This window comes from Hesperophylax consimilis, chromosome 7 (assembly GCF_061612785.1).
Source record: "Hesperophylax consimilis isolate HC1 chromosome 7, BYU_Hcon_1.0, whole genome shotgun sequence".
Classification (NCBI taxonomy): Eukaryota; Metazoa; Arthropoda; class Insecta; order Trichoptera; family Limnephilidae; genus Hesperophylax; species Hesperophylax consimilis.
In genome coordinates, this window is record NC_142842.1 from 14,383,999 (window position 1) to 14,399,431 (window position 15,433).

Genomic DNA, 15,433 nt, shown 5'->3' on the forward strand with positions numbered 1-15,433 from the left:
ATTGTGTGTTGCCTTATAGTCAGGTATAGTCGTGCGCTTGCAGGATTTATACAAATGCATCACTTTAAACCGTTTAATTGTTTTGCTATAAATCAAAACGTTCGTAATTACAGGGAGTAAAGGGATAATAATTTATTCTTGTGTACCTTCAAAAATTACAGTGCTCGTCCAGTCAATATTTACTTTTACAAATTACCAAGTCTCCCAAAATATATCTGTAATTTAAATGAAGCACAGTTATTGTATTTCATTAAATTTAAAGATGAATTTCTATAGACTTGTAACTTGTAAAAGGTCAATATTGATTTACATGCATTATAATTTTAAAGGTACCTACACGCGTAACTTTCAACAAAACGAACTTTTTTTATAAAGAAAGTATAAATTCCATATATTTATTATATTAAAGTATTCTAATATATCTGTGGAAAAAATCTTGGGTTGGAGTGTTTCAAATTCTCTTCTAATGATGTTTTTTATGTGAATACCGCATAAGATTCTCAACTGCTACCAACCGTCTGTAGCCAACCTACTCCAATCCCCAATTGGAGTACGTTGTGACGCTTAAGGTAGCGGGGAGGGGTAGGAGATCGAAAAGACGAATGTGGAGGAGGACCTGGCTATCCAGATCTGATCACCAAACACGGTTAAAGCAATTTAAAGCAACGTTTTAATTCTGAATGGTGGTTGTACATCGGGGCGATACTGAGAGTTTCTTACACAGGAACGTGCCACAAGTAGGTATACTATATATTATTTTAAATTAATAAATTGTGAAATAACACATATTCTTCAAATAAAATTTACTTGTTGAGATTTGAACCCGCGACATTTTTAGTCGAGACTTTACCCCTCGACCACGTCATACTGTCGATCAGTGCCATTCATCAAATTTGACGAAGATTTCAAACAACCCAACCTTACAGCAGATCTTTGTAACTTATTTAACCAATGGGCTTGTCTATGGTATCTCATTCCAATGGCGTTGGATATGTTGCAAACTAACTTCCATACCGCTAACCCTATCCCAGTTATCCAATATATTATCACAGATAAATAATTAACCAATTGTTTGCAGCATTCACAAACACTGTACATTTTACAACCCTCTCATATCCTGGCTGTTACCCGATTGAAATTAATGGCCGAACACACAACAATAACAGTTGCAGTTTAAACGATACAATAATGTGATATGAAATCAGTTAATATTGAATTATTATTAAAGATCATTAATCATGATTATTTTGCCGTTTGTTTCCGTAATTCCCATATCGCTAGGGTAGCGGATGGTGGTAGATTGTCCGGATTTATTTTTTTCAACCCTCTGTACCTCTCGGGGACATATTATTATTATTATTATTGTTTTCGATACGAGAAAGTTAATATGGCGCGTGTCTAAATTTCATACGATGATATGAACCCCTGTTTATATTACAATTGTTGGGCGAGATTCATCTACTCATTTATTTATTCATTTATTAATGCCCAGAAGAGCTTTTACGTTAACATTAATTAAAATTTGGTTATTTAACAGAATTTATGTTTGATACGAGAGGGTAGGTTTTCTGTTTTGAATTAATATAACAATAAAGTTATGAATTAATATTATTATAATGTTTAGTCTGCTATTTTTTTAAACTGCACGCAGAAGGTTATGAAAAAATAAATTCCCTCATGTGTCGTCGTTGGGGATGCTGTGAAGAGCGGGAGAGGAAGGAGTGAATAAGGGTGTTGAAATAGGAGGTAGAAAACCCAGAGGCTAGCAAATGGTTCCGAAGCCGAGCTGTTCAACTCAAGAAAGAGTCGTATAAGAAAAGGAAAATACAAACAGATTTACAGACAGACGAAATGCAAAAAGATCAAATTAAAACAGGACTTCGCCACAAGCAGTCAATTAAATATATTCGCTGCGCTCCTTAACTAGCACTAATATTAATACAAAGGATTTTTTTATTATTTTTATTATTTAATATGCCTTTCACCCGGGGCCATTTTGACCATTTAAATATACCCACATACATTTTTCTAAAAATGTGTCACATTATTTTAAAAACAATACTACGGTTACACAGATGAAACAAACTTATTTATAACTAGCTGTACCCCGCCTTGCGTTGCTGTGGCTCAATCTGTCTGTGCATATGTAGAAACAATAGAGCCCTTTTCTTTTACGAAACATGTTTTTACTTGCCACAGGTGACATCTATATAATATATGTATAAAAAAACACACGCGTATTTGAATGCAACATTGTGACAAAAATTCAAACCAATCAGCGAATAACTTTCGGAGATTTAAGATTTTGAACAAACGAACATTTACATTTTTTTTATTTTTCGGAATAACTTTATTGAGTAAAACCTCAAATTGTAATATTTAAATATTGAAGACAATATTAGTGATTTCTAAACGAAAATCTGAAACAGAAAAATCAGAAAAGGAAACGGTCACATCTGGGACTCGAACCCAGGACCCTTGTCTTTCCGGGACAGTGCTCTACCAACTGCGCTAATGGGACCCTATTCCCCTCGGTCACTTTTAACTGTATCATACTTCGAATAAGAACCACTAACATTGTCTTCATTTTTTACATTTTTTATTTATATAGACAAATACATAAAACAGAGTGACCAACATAATCAGTACAGAGCTGTTCGAATATTCAAATAATGTTTCAATATATGTGTCGATTCCCTTTATTCGTTTACATATTTAAGAATAATACAGTTCAAAAACGAAAAAAAATGACTGGGCGATTAAAGCCACCGTATATTTTATGAGAACATTTATATCCCTAAAAGCAAGCGCAGTCAATGACCGAGTAATAAACTGGTAAGTTCAATAATTATTTACAGTGGAGATTCATTGAACAACAATAAAATCTTATGGTATGCTTTTCTTAAATTCGCGTTTTGCAAGTGTTTCAAATCGCAAGAACAACGAATCATAAAAGTTTTATTACTTTTTCTGCCATCGAATAATTCAATTTTCCAATTATGTCCTAAATTCTGTATCTAAATTTCGCTAATAAACAATTAGATAATGTAAATTAAGTGTTAATCTCAAGCGATCTACCAGGTAAGTATTGTAATAATAATAACATTGCATTTACATAGCGCAGTTTAGTGTCATTTCACTTCAAGTGCGCTTAACTACTCGTATAACAAACTTAAAAAATGGTAATTCAGTATTAGTGGTTCTTAAAATTATTCCAACAGTGTGCCTTACCCAATACAGATCTAATATTATAACACTAGATACACTGTTTATACAAAGTGATGACAAAACTTAGAATAACAATAAGAGTAGGACAGGACAAAACAAGAATATTAAAACTAAAACATAATATAAAACAGGAGGCAGTTTGTGCTCATAAATGAGAATTTTCTGAGCAGACACTTTTAAAAGGTACAATAACTGTATATTATCTCCATAAATAGTTAGTAATAACATAGATCACTGTGTGTATTATAAATTTGTACAGCGCCCTTGAGGTGATTTTGCACAAAAACGGCGCTATACAAGTCATCCAATTATTACTATTTATGTAGGTATACAAGTATATCAATCCTTGCCAACATTCAAGAAAAATAATAATTTATAAAGCTGGATTTTTCTTTAAGGCGATGCCATACGTAGTAATGCAAAATCATGTGTGTTTTGGTTTGAAAATTTGGTCGCCTAGAAATGTTTCAGATGCTTTAATTAAATAATGTGGGTAGGATACATCTTGGCCTTTGAAATAATCGAGTATTTTTTAGATAAGTCTTTTTTTAAGCTCAGAAAAAAATTATGTATAAGGCCTATGAAAACTGCTTTAAAATTCAAAAACTGCTACTTACGAACCCATTTTCGGTTATGATTTTATTGTTTAATGTGGAAAATTAAGTTATTTATAAAATGACCAGAAAACATTAAATATCTATTCCTGAACATCCACAAAATAAAATATAAGGCACTTTTTTTTGAGGTTGATGGTGTTCAGCGGGAATTTAAACCTTATCGCGATTTACGTAAGGGTTGTTATTAATAGCGGCTCAATTTAAAATATTACACGACGTAGTGCATCGCCTTAAATTCATAACAGTTAAGTCTTCTTCTTTATGTGTATAATATATTGTTCAAGAAGTACCTATAGTACAGTTAAAATGCTATTTCAAAGTTCCAAATTGTTCGTGATTATAATTAGATTAAACTGTAAATTACTGTAAAAATTTAAAGTAGTTGCGCGTGCTTAAAAATTAAATATATAACGGGCTGTGCAAATTTCATTATACCAGAGCTCACTGTACGATGTTTTTTTACTGCTTCGTACAGATTTCTTCTAAATGACAAGAAATTAAAAATAAAGCTTAGAACACGTTTATTAATTAGTTTTTTTATTTATTTAATAAAAAGTTACCCGCAAAAATAAATGCATTATTACAAATTTTGAGACGATAGCAATATTTTGAAACTCGACAGCGTCTCATAATAAGCAAGAAAATAATTAATGTCTAGGATATTCTTCTATTATAGTGGAAAGTAAACATCTTTTATTTTGACATGTCCATACCATGGTCCACACCTCCTCGGTTTAGGCCGCGTTCCTACCGTGGCTAATTATAACCATGCCCGTAATATTACAGCGCCGCACGCGGGCGGTATGTTAAACTAACACTATATGGGGAATATGGGATTATATGGGAGTGTGGGATAATATGGGACATGGGATATGGAAGTATGTTGGATTGCCCTCACTCGACTAGTTCTTATTTTATTTTTATTTTCAAATCAATTATCAGACCCTGCATCATACTCATCTATATCCAGACGTGGGAACCTAGTAAGCGGATCTTTTAATTCTAATTTTATTATTTAAAAGTCAAGTTTATTTTATGAACTGGTAGATGATAAGTTTTTTTTACATTGATTTCTTCAGTAGTTGAAAATTCATTTAAGGTGTCATTTTAATTTAAATAAAATAAGTACATTAATAATCAAAATAATCGACACGTTTCAAAAACAGTAATTTCTTCGTCAGACAACACATTTTTAACTAAGAATAGACAAATAAGTATTGTAAAATAAGTACCTTTAGACAATTTTCAAAAAAATAAACGTTAATTAATTACTTATGGCTGTAAAAATAAAGATATTATACAATAAATTATTAAAAAAATATGTAAATATTATATTTATAAAACAAAAACTTTCATAAATTAACACAACCAAATTAAGAATGTTAGACGTACTAAGGTGTCTAAATAACAAAAAATCATATTTTAAATAAATTATTATTAATAAAGGTATTTGTCGTTAAAATATTAATAATACATTATTTTTATTTCATAGTGGCGTCATACAAAGTGGTTTACTTTATTTGCATTTTAAATTTAAATTATTATTTAACGAAGAAAATACATTACTTTCTTTAATTTGGTGGATTTTTTACGAAGAGTGTGGTTTTATTTAATATTTTATTTATTGATATTTTTTAGCTAACGGCTTGAAAACAAATTTACGTAATTTTAAAAGTGTCGAATATCTTTATGTTTGGCTTGTTTGAAAATTTGTATTATTTATCACTAGTCCCCGGCATTGCCCGGTCTTCACATAGAGTTTTCAAACTAAGACTGTGATCTTCCTCTTGTTTCGAAGGTCAAGTGTGCAAGATTTCATCAATCTCGGAATAAAACTGAAGATTTGTAAAAAAATCAAACAAAATTTTCATTTCAATGGCACTTAAAAGAAACTTAAGCATGTTCCTTGACCACCAAAAAATTTATATTTTTTTAACACAAATGAAATCCAAAAATTTATTTAGTAAATTATATCCTGATTAATTATTTTTAACAATTTCTTACAAATATTGAAAAGAATGTGACCTTATAGGGGTACCCCGTTCTAATTTCACAATATACATGGTTTTGTGTTATAATTTAAAATTAGGTCAAACTTTTTCTAAGTTTATTCATTTTTTTAAGTTTTTATTAGTGTGCTAAAAAGAACAATAGATAAAAAATAAAAATAAAAATTATAAAGCAAAAGTATTTGGATAATTTATTCGTGCTTAATTTTGTTGCTTACTCGGAGCCCAGGGGCGTATCCGAAACAGGAAACCGGGAGGGCCAAATAAACACGGCAATGTGTAAAAGTATAAATATTATGCTGCATGCATATTGGATATGATTTTTTGTTATTACAACATTTTTAGTTCGACTTCAATCAATATAGCTGTGTGGTCACTTGTGTATTCACCACAGACAAACATTTCATTAATCTGGCGATGTTATGGCCAAAACGCAGAAAATCAAAGGGAAAAGAGATGTTAGGAACTGGAGGAGTTCAAATACGAATAATTGGATAATGGTAGAATGTAGATTGAAATCGTAAAAAAAAAGTCAAACTGCTTAACGAAACTCTAATTTAATTTTTTTATTTTTTTTTATTTTCTCATTGAATCAAATCTGTGAATATGTTTACTTGTGCTTTTAGGATTAGAATAGGGATAAATTTTAATCAATTTACTTCGTTTATTTATAATGTTTAAAAGTTTAAACTGCCGGCAACCCTTGTTGATTTTTTTGTTGTTGCTGCAATTGATTGGAGAAAAGATACTGGAGCTTTTTACTACCAGCGTAAACACGGCTTGTAAAAACATAAAGGTATTAGCAGCAACGGGAAAAGCGCCGGAGGCGATTATTTTTTGATTCAGAGCTTAAAAATATGAAAATTTTAAAGTGCGTGTTTGCAAAGGGAGGCTCACCGTGCGTTTATTAATTACTTATAATAAATAAAAGTCCAAACATACAAATTAAGTAGTGTTGCATTATTATTTTTACTATGACAATTAATTTTAACTACAAGCATTTAACAAATATCAATGAAAGTAATAAATAAAAAAAACGTTAAGCTTTTTTTTCTGTGTCTTGTTCTGTTTCATGTTTTGTTTAGATTTATTAGTATTAACTTCTTCTTCAATAAAATATTATTGATTTGCGCATCGAAACCATTCAAATTACCCCTCTAGGACGTGCGTTCCTCATTGAGAAACAATTATCTAATTAGTCTATTCAATGTAATGATCGCGAAAAATATCTACTGTCTTAGTTGAATTGAGAAAAAGGCGAATAAATTGAATTGTGATGAACAAAAATATGACACATTTGTTTGTACAAAGAACGTAATTTATCGGTAATAGGAGTTGTATCCAAATTTATAGTGGATTCTATTTTATTATCTAATTATATTTTTATGGCGGATCGGAATGGGCAGATGTCTTTTTAATTTTGTTTATAAATATTTAAGATATTGTATTCTTGCTGCAGTCAGAAATGTGATGGTTAAAATGTGTTTTGTGTGTGCACACCTTGAACGAGGAATATTCTTTGACCAAGATGCACGCATTATTACAGCTGCCTCAGAGCTCGCATGCTGGCAGGTTAGCAGAGATTTCGGTGGAAACTCCAGGAAGAAAAGAAAAAAACAAAAAGTGTCGGAGACAATCTTCTGAGACTCCAATTAGGAGTAGCTCTCTACCGTTGCTCAATTTACCAAAAGTTTTTTTTATTATTTATTTCTACTGTGCGCGTTGTGCTATGTGTTGGGTCAAATAATTTATATGCGAATATGTCGGTAAAGTCGCCCACCAAATTGAAGAAAAAAAACTATTTAATTATATGGGTTGTTACAAACCACCGCAACAGATTTCATCATCATACTAACCACAGCATGGATAAAACACACTAGAAATGCGTTGCTTGAATGGAAACCGATGTCGCTACTGACTTAGTACCTTTTGGTTTCTCTTCATCATAAATCGTATACCAGATATCACTTATCACCATTCTATTCGATCGAAACAAAAATTTCATAATGATGAAATATTTTTTTATGTTAAAAACTAGTCGTACCCCGCCACGCCTTACTGTGGCTCAGTCTGTCTGGGCAGATAGAGAAGCAATAGCGCGTGTGGCTTTTACGTCCAACAGATGGCGCTGTTTTTTTTTTAAAGCATATTTTTACCTGTCACAGGTGACATCTATATAATATAGGTATGTAAGAACACACGCGTATTTGAATGCAACGTTTTGTCAAAATTCCAAAGCAATCGGTGAAGAAATTTCAGAGATTTAAGATTTAGAAGAAAAGAACATTTACATTTTTATTTATGTGGATGAACAGCAGATTTAAACCAACAGTTAGACTTTTGGACCACAAAACACGTCCAATGTGGTGTTATTCTCTATTTAATGATACTAAATAGTAATAATTTTTTTATTTTATTTACGTCACCTGAAGGACCGAATCAAAAGAATGAATGAATACTGCATGAATCATATATTCAATATGTATGCGACTAATTAATTCTAAACTATACTAGATCCAGGCGTCGTAGGTTAAATTTCTTGACAAGCAATCCACCATCACTGTAAGAAGTATCTTCCGCTTATAATGATAGTAGGAGATTTTCAAATATTTGCAAGTAATTCGTAACCCTTTAATGTTTCTCACACAACACTGTACTCATTACAACAATTTCCTTCCACTTTACAAGAGAAAAAAGTGGACCTATATGACTGTCATGATGTTGTAAATCTTTGATTTTGTATTCACGAACACATTTTTAAATAAATTTAAATAATGCGAAAAAAATGGAAAACAGTCGCTAAAAGTAAATTATTTTTATTTTTTTAAACGTCGAAAGAACAAAGATGCGAAACACAGTGATAAAATCTGGTGTGTTCATTAAAATGTAAAGAATTTTTATGTGTGTTTCTTTGACAGTTCGTATTTATCTACGAAGCAACAGCTCGGTTCACACATAGAGCAATGCCAAACGTCCCAAAACTAAGTACCTACTGAATGTACTTTGTTTTACACGAACAATAACACAAAGAGCAAGTGCCTACTTACATGAACGACCAGTGTTAGAAGTTGCAGAGCCGGGTCGAGGAATTTTGACGCGTGAGGAACACGATTAAGTGACATTTCTGCTTAAACGGTCCCCTCGTTATTAAATGGGTAATATTTTATGGTTTCTAAAAAAAAGTATATGACGCGATGCGTAATTGATGTGCTACAAATTTTTTATGCTTTTCAATTTATTAATTAATAATATATACGTTTAAAATATTTAAAAAAAACCACTTGAATTAATATTTGCATACAACATAATATTACAAATGTTAATAATAACAACTGGTGTAGTCCTTCGATAAGAAACAACTATAAATGTCATCAACATAACTTTCTGTTTCGTATTTATATCCATCACCAATTGATTCGTTTTCTTTTGGAATTCTTCAGATATTTGACGCCCTCCATTGTCGAGGAGTAAAGCTCTCGAATAGTAAGCTTGAGGTCGCAGTTTCGAATCCCAGAGTGCGTAAGTAAATTTTATTTGATTATTTTTGTATTTCACAAACTACTCATTAAAAAAAAATACATAGTATATTTGCGGCACGTCTACAGTGGAAAATACTCTCAGTAACGCCTTGGTGTAAGACTACCATTTAGAATTAAAAACTTGCTTAAAATGGCTTTAGCCGTGCTTGGTGACCAGATCTCAATAGCCAGGTACTACCCCACCTTCGGCTTCCACCTCTCCTTCCCCTCCCCAGTACATTTACTACTTTTCTATAGTATCATTGGCTCCACTTGGTTGAAAGCGTTTTTTTTTTTACATTAACCCCACACGGCCCCCGAGGCCCTAAGGAAAATAATTTGCCTCAGGGTATGCTGTGACTACCTTCAGCCGCACAACATATCCCGATTGGGGATGACAAAGTCTGATTGGCTCCAGACTGTGGGCAGTAAATCGATTACTTCGCCCTTATTCCGACCCTGTCAACAGTTCTATATAGATATAAGTGGAAATGGAATTGTATGTATGATGTCTTTTTAGATCTAGAAAATCAATAAAATTTTATTACCAACAGCTTCCAGCTGATGAGATCATACGAAAGGTTTGTGGTAATGCTTGATCTGTGATTTTGAAATGGATAATTAATGGGTGGTATGCTATCCTATCGGTTTGATGCCAGTTTTTGGAAAAAAGGAACCGAATTTGGTGTTATTTATTGATAAGATGATTGTCGATGGTGAAATATAATATTGTTGATTCTGTTTGTAGGAATTTCTTGGCAAAATGTACCAATACCAACTAAGTTAGTAATAATTGCGCAATGCGCATGCGTTGCGTAATTTGATATTTTTCACGATCAACAGAATTCAAATTTTAAAAACGTTAAAATTTGTACCACTGAACAGAAAATGTGAAGTGTGAAGCTGAAGATTTGAAAGAAAACTGAAGTCGCCAAATTACAAAATACTTTTTGACTGATTCGCGTCAGACAGGCCAACGAGATTGTTTATCTGTTCAATGAAGCATTTGGATGTCTAGAACTTCGAAGTAAGATAAATATAAACACGCCCACAACACCTTTATGCGATAAGTACCAAATTCGTTGTTGATATCGCTAATCAAAATGCTAGAAAACTCGGACGGGTTGTTTCGGAGAATTTGAACAATTCTTCAAATTTCAACGTTAATTTGCGAGTTCTGTGAAAGATATTTTCTAGTTCTGTTATTATTTCAGTTCTGTCACGCAACTAGCCTATAATGATATAATATCAGAACTTGAATAGGACTTTCACAGAACTCGCAAATTAACGTTGAAATTTGAAGAATTGTTCAAATTCTCCGAAACAACCGGTCCTTAGAGAAAAAGTCGATACGTAAATCAGTTTTTTGTTTTCAAAATGACGATAAGTATTTACGTTAAATGCTAAACAACGCATCGGTAATAGTATTTACGCTAAATTAAAAGATTACCGGTTTGATTCGTAGTGCACTTAAAAAAAACTTTTTATGTAACAACGGCATTAACTATCTCGATGATGTGAGTAATGTTAGTTATTTTTTTAGTTAAGTGAAACTACACAATTGTCGTAAGGAACTAACAAATAAATTTCTCTGTACTGTAAAAATGTTAAATTTTTCCGTTGAACCATTGGACTGGATCCCACGGTCAGAATTAAAACGTTGCATTAATGGATTCATTTCATTCAGGATTTTTTATTTATTATTCTCTTTTCTGACTATACACGCATCACACAATCGCAAATGTATTTGTTACTATTTATGATAGTCTGACTCCCACCACCTCCGGGTAGCGAGAAAGATAAAATGTAATTAAAAAAAATATATATTAATTTATTTATGGCACGAGGTCGGCACTATGAACGACTATTAACGCAGCACTAGAATGAAGCAAGATGTAAGTGCTAGGATAAACCTAACCTTTAATCCTATCTCCCTATCTGCATACCCGTGCGGAGAAATGGTGTTATAATGAGAATGAGTTATAATGCGCAGCACCTATCATTATAAGCAGCAAAAATATTACCTAATGAAATAAAATAAATATATATAGCTACCCATACTAAATACAAAATTATTTTAATTATTATCTATTAACTTTTTATTGACATATTACGCTAATATAATATAAAATATAACACTAGTCTAAACACCTTTTACTGATTTTAAATTTTGGAAAATTAGTAGTATTTTTTTTATACACAATGTATTTAGGAACAAATAGAAGATCATACTAATAAATCTGAACGAAACATGAAACAAAAAGAGACGCAGAAAATGAAAAGAAAACGGTCACAACTAGCAATCGAACCCATGAACAATCGTCTTAACCACTCGACCATTGGTATCTTTTTATTTAACGTCATATTCGTCGATCTTATATTTCAAATTCCGAATAACAATATCATGATATATTTACATTTTTTTTAGTAAAAATGTTCCATAGTATCAGTAGGTACATGATTGTACAATGTACAGTGTACATAGTAGGTATGCCAAAATTTGATCCGCGAATGTATGTAAAATAATTTAAACCAACTTCGGTTTTAATAATACAGCTTAGAAATTATTCGTTCAAGAGCCCCAACCAAAATAAAAATGTTTTTTTTTAATATTCGGCTGCATAATACAATTCCGGGTTTCCGCGTGAAAACAATTTCAATAATACAAACCCGAGACCATTTACATTTTAAGCGGATCATTTGTTCCCGAAAACAAAAAACAGATTCATAAATCTTTTAAAACTCCATTAATCTGCGGATCTATATTTAAATGTGTCACTGCAAACAGTATTTAGGGACCTGAAATTTGTCCCGATGAACTCATCTCATAACCTTCCTAATGTCTGTTTCTGTTTCTGGATCCGAAATAGAACCCCATATCCTAAGCAGCACCCAATATGGCAGAAAACATAAACTTTGATCGATGCATTAATTAGGTTTTATCGATCTATCGTCTGGGATCACTCAGCATTATTACTAATAAAAGTGAAAGACGATAGGAGTTATAAAATGGTAAACATCCCGTGAGGTACAATCGTTTTGTTTTTAAAAGTTCTTTCAGTGTGAATTGATATCGTATTGCGACTATTTATTTTTTACGCCAGTCTTCATATAAACGGATTTAAATGTGTCTACTGAAACAATGTGCGTGGGTGGTGTTCATTCAGATGAATTTATTCTTTTCCTCGGACATAAAGATTTCTTCTTTGATGATAGCAAAACTCCTTGTAATCCATGTAGGCTTAATAAAAGTGGGATAAAATCAATTGAGAATAACAGTTTAATTTTTATGACATGTTAAATCTATTTTATTTATTCTTACCTAAATAATGGTGAAGCGTGTTTATGCGTTTCGCAGTTTAACACTCGTTTTAGAAAATTTTATAGACCGAGGAAGTAGCACCATCCGCGCAATCAGAAAGTGACTAGAAACACCTTATAAGGTTTCACTTACGGAAAACACATACAACCTTTTGTAAAGCAGAGACATTGAAACATATAAATATTATTGATAAGAATAAGCAACTTACAATTAATTTAAGTTTAAAATAATATATTTTAACGCATTACAAATAATGTAAACAAACATGCATGAACGACTTTTAATGAACAAATAAGTAAAGTTTGTCTTTACATACCCCACAATTCCCATGATGTGTTGTAAAGCTCTCATGATCTTCTTTATAAAACCATAACCCTTTCAGGGAAATCTGACAGCACCACTCACAACCACTTCACACCAAAACACTCCCCCACCCTTCACAACACCTCGGTAATAATAAATTTATAGACAAATTATGCAATTATTTATTTATTTGAAGAACTTATGTGTGACGTGCATAAACTTCATCCATATTCATCACAACAATGATATTGAGCGAGTAACAACAAACAGCTGTCAAAAGCACGTGCGTGATATCGAGTGCAGTTTCCTGTTGAATCGACCTGTCAGTCAGGCTGTATTCAACACACTGCCGCCTGCGAGCTGCGAGCCGGCTTCGCTAGACGCACGTGGACTCATTCGGTCAACTCCGCCGGCGCTCGGCAGTCTCCGCGGCCCAAAGCTCTTGGCTTTTACCATGTAGCTTTTCGGATAGAATCAGGGATAATTTATAAGGATTTCATTAGTTCGCGTCATATATATATCGAGGAGGATCATTGATTCCGCTCCCGCAAGTTTGGAACTCCGAAGGGGGATAACCGTAAGGAGATTGGGTCTAGGAAGTAAATCACGATGAGTTTGGGAGATTACGTATCGGTTCATACTCTAATTTTATCCCGTAGTCAAATCGGAGATCGTTACGGAAAATCGGGAAACATAAACATATTTGAAGAGAGGACTAAAAATTTTATGTTCTCCTTTCAAAGCTAGATTCAGAAACAAGTACTTACGTACTCATATATTATTTTACAAATATCTCTTTGAAACATATGTCAAGGAACGACATTATTATTCCTGTCAAATCAAATGATATTAATTATATTAGTAACATTAACAATTTAAAATTTTCCATTTTACAAATAGTCTGATCACAAAATAATTATTTTTTTCCAATATTTCGTACCTGTCGTAACTATTAAAATTGCGATCTCTGTTATTCTTCAAAGTTAACTTATTTTTTTGCAGAAAAGCGATTAACTTTAAAAATATCCTCCAGTGATATCTCTCCAGACCCAGCTGACAGGTGCGGAACACGTTATGTTAAACCAGAAGATTTATCGCGAAAACTCTGTGACACATTTTCCGGTACACTACCTCTTCTCTAATGGTCCATTCCTCTAACGATTTAATGTCCTCCTATATGCCCTCAATATCCATAGTTTTATTAAGATCCGCGTAAATCATAAGGAAATCACAAGAAACAAACTTAAAAACATAACATTTATTTTTTCTAAATCCATTACCTAAATATATTTACTAGCAGTTCTAGTAATTTATTCTTGTTCAATAAATCAAAACCAAAAATTCCTCAGAAATCATGAAGTTTATAAGTATGTACTTAAATACATACCCATGTAATTATTTTAAACCATATTTCTTAAGTAAAAACAATTCAATTAGGAATTATACAATTTTTCCAAAGAAATGTCTCTATCTCAATGGCAATTTTTTTTCAAACTATCTTCTGGTGGGTATAACATTTAATTTTGAAAATTATATTCCACACCATTGAAAAATGTGCGAATAGGAAAGTACAAATAAACATGAAGATAAATATAAGTTTGAAAAAATAAGCTTTACTAAACCATTAAAACAACCACCATCTTGAAACGGAAACGGAACGTACTAACAAATTTACAGACAGACGAAAATCAAAACGGTTTAGTTAAAAAAGGATCAAGTAACAAAAAACAAAGAAATTAATTATTCCTATCTGAAATGACCTGTTGATTTATTTAATAATGCTTATCGCTATTGCTTGCAATTGGTCATATTGCGTAATCAAGTGGTTTGAATCAAAAGACCCATAGCTCAAAATTGGAAGTGAACTACAAATTTTATTTTTTAACATTTAAAACTAAAAATATAGTTTTAACATTCAAACAGACCAAAATAATAGTTTTAGGTAGGCGACACATTACGCTACACGCATAATGGCTTAGCCTATTTCAGCACATCGCTGGCCATATACTACCAATTTGAATGTATGTCGAGCGATTTGCTAAAATATGCCAAGCTGCGAAAACATAGCGCGCTTATATAGCGACCGGTCGGTGGCTGAGTTGATATCGCGTTTGGGTCCCACCTAAGAGTAGTGTGTTCAATTCTTTCAAATATTGTCAGGTTATTAGTATCCCGGGAATGTTTCTTTCTTTAAAAAATATATATGCAAATTTTATATATATTATATCGTAGTGTGTCACAGGCTTTAATTGTTTGAACGGAGTTGGAAATTTGAAATTTTTGCTTAGTATAAATTTGGCTTAACCAAGTAACCGTATCTAAAGTAAATAAAGCTGTTTTTAGGATAAATGTTTTGCAAAAATTGTTTAAATATATATTATAAATATTTTTCCGAGTGCATAGAATTCCATAAGTGCATAGAAGTTTTTTTATGGT

The 15,433-nt window shown here is 32.1% G+C and overlaps 1 protein-coding gene across 8 annotated transcripts in view; it reads right to left on the minus strand.

The window, feature by feature from the left end:
* Positions 1-13,328, minus strand: part of Mp (collagen XV/XVIII-type protein multiplexin) — an 895,293-nt gene extending 881,965 nt beyond the window's left edge. For all 8 annotated transcript variants that reach the window (XM_089633234.1, XM_089633232.1, XM_089633230.1 and 5 more), the window contains exon 1: positions 13,011-13,328. In XM_089633234.1, coding sequence (XP_089489360.1) covers positions 13,011-13,045 — 35 coding nt within the window. In that variant the 5' untranslated portion in view covers positions 13,046-13,328. The remainder of the gene's footprint in view (positions 1-13,010) is intronic.
* Positions 13,329-15,433: the final 2,105 nt, after the last annotated feature.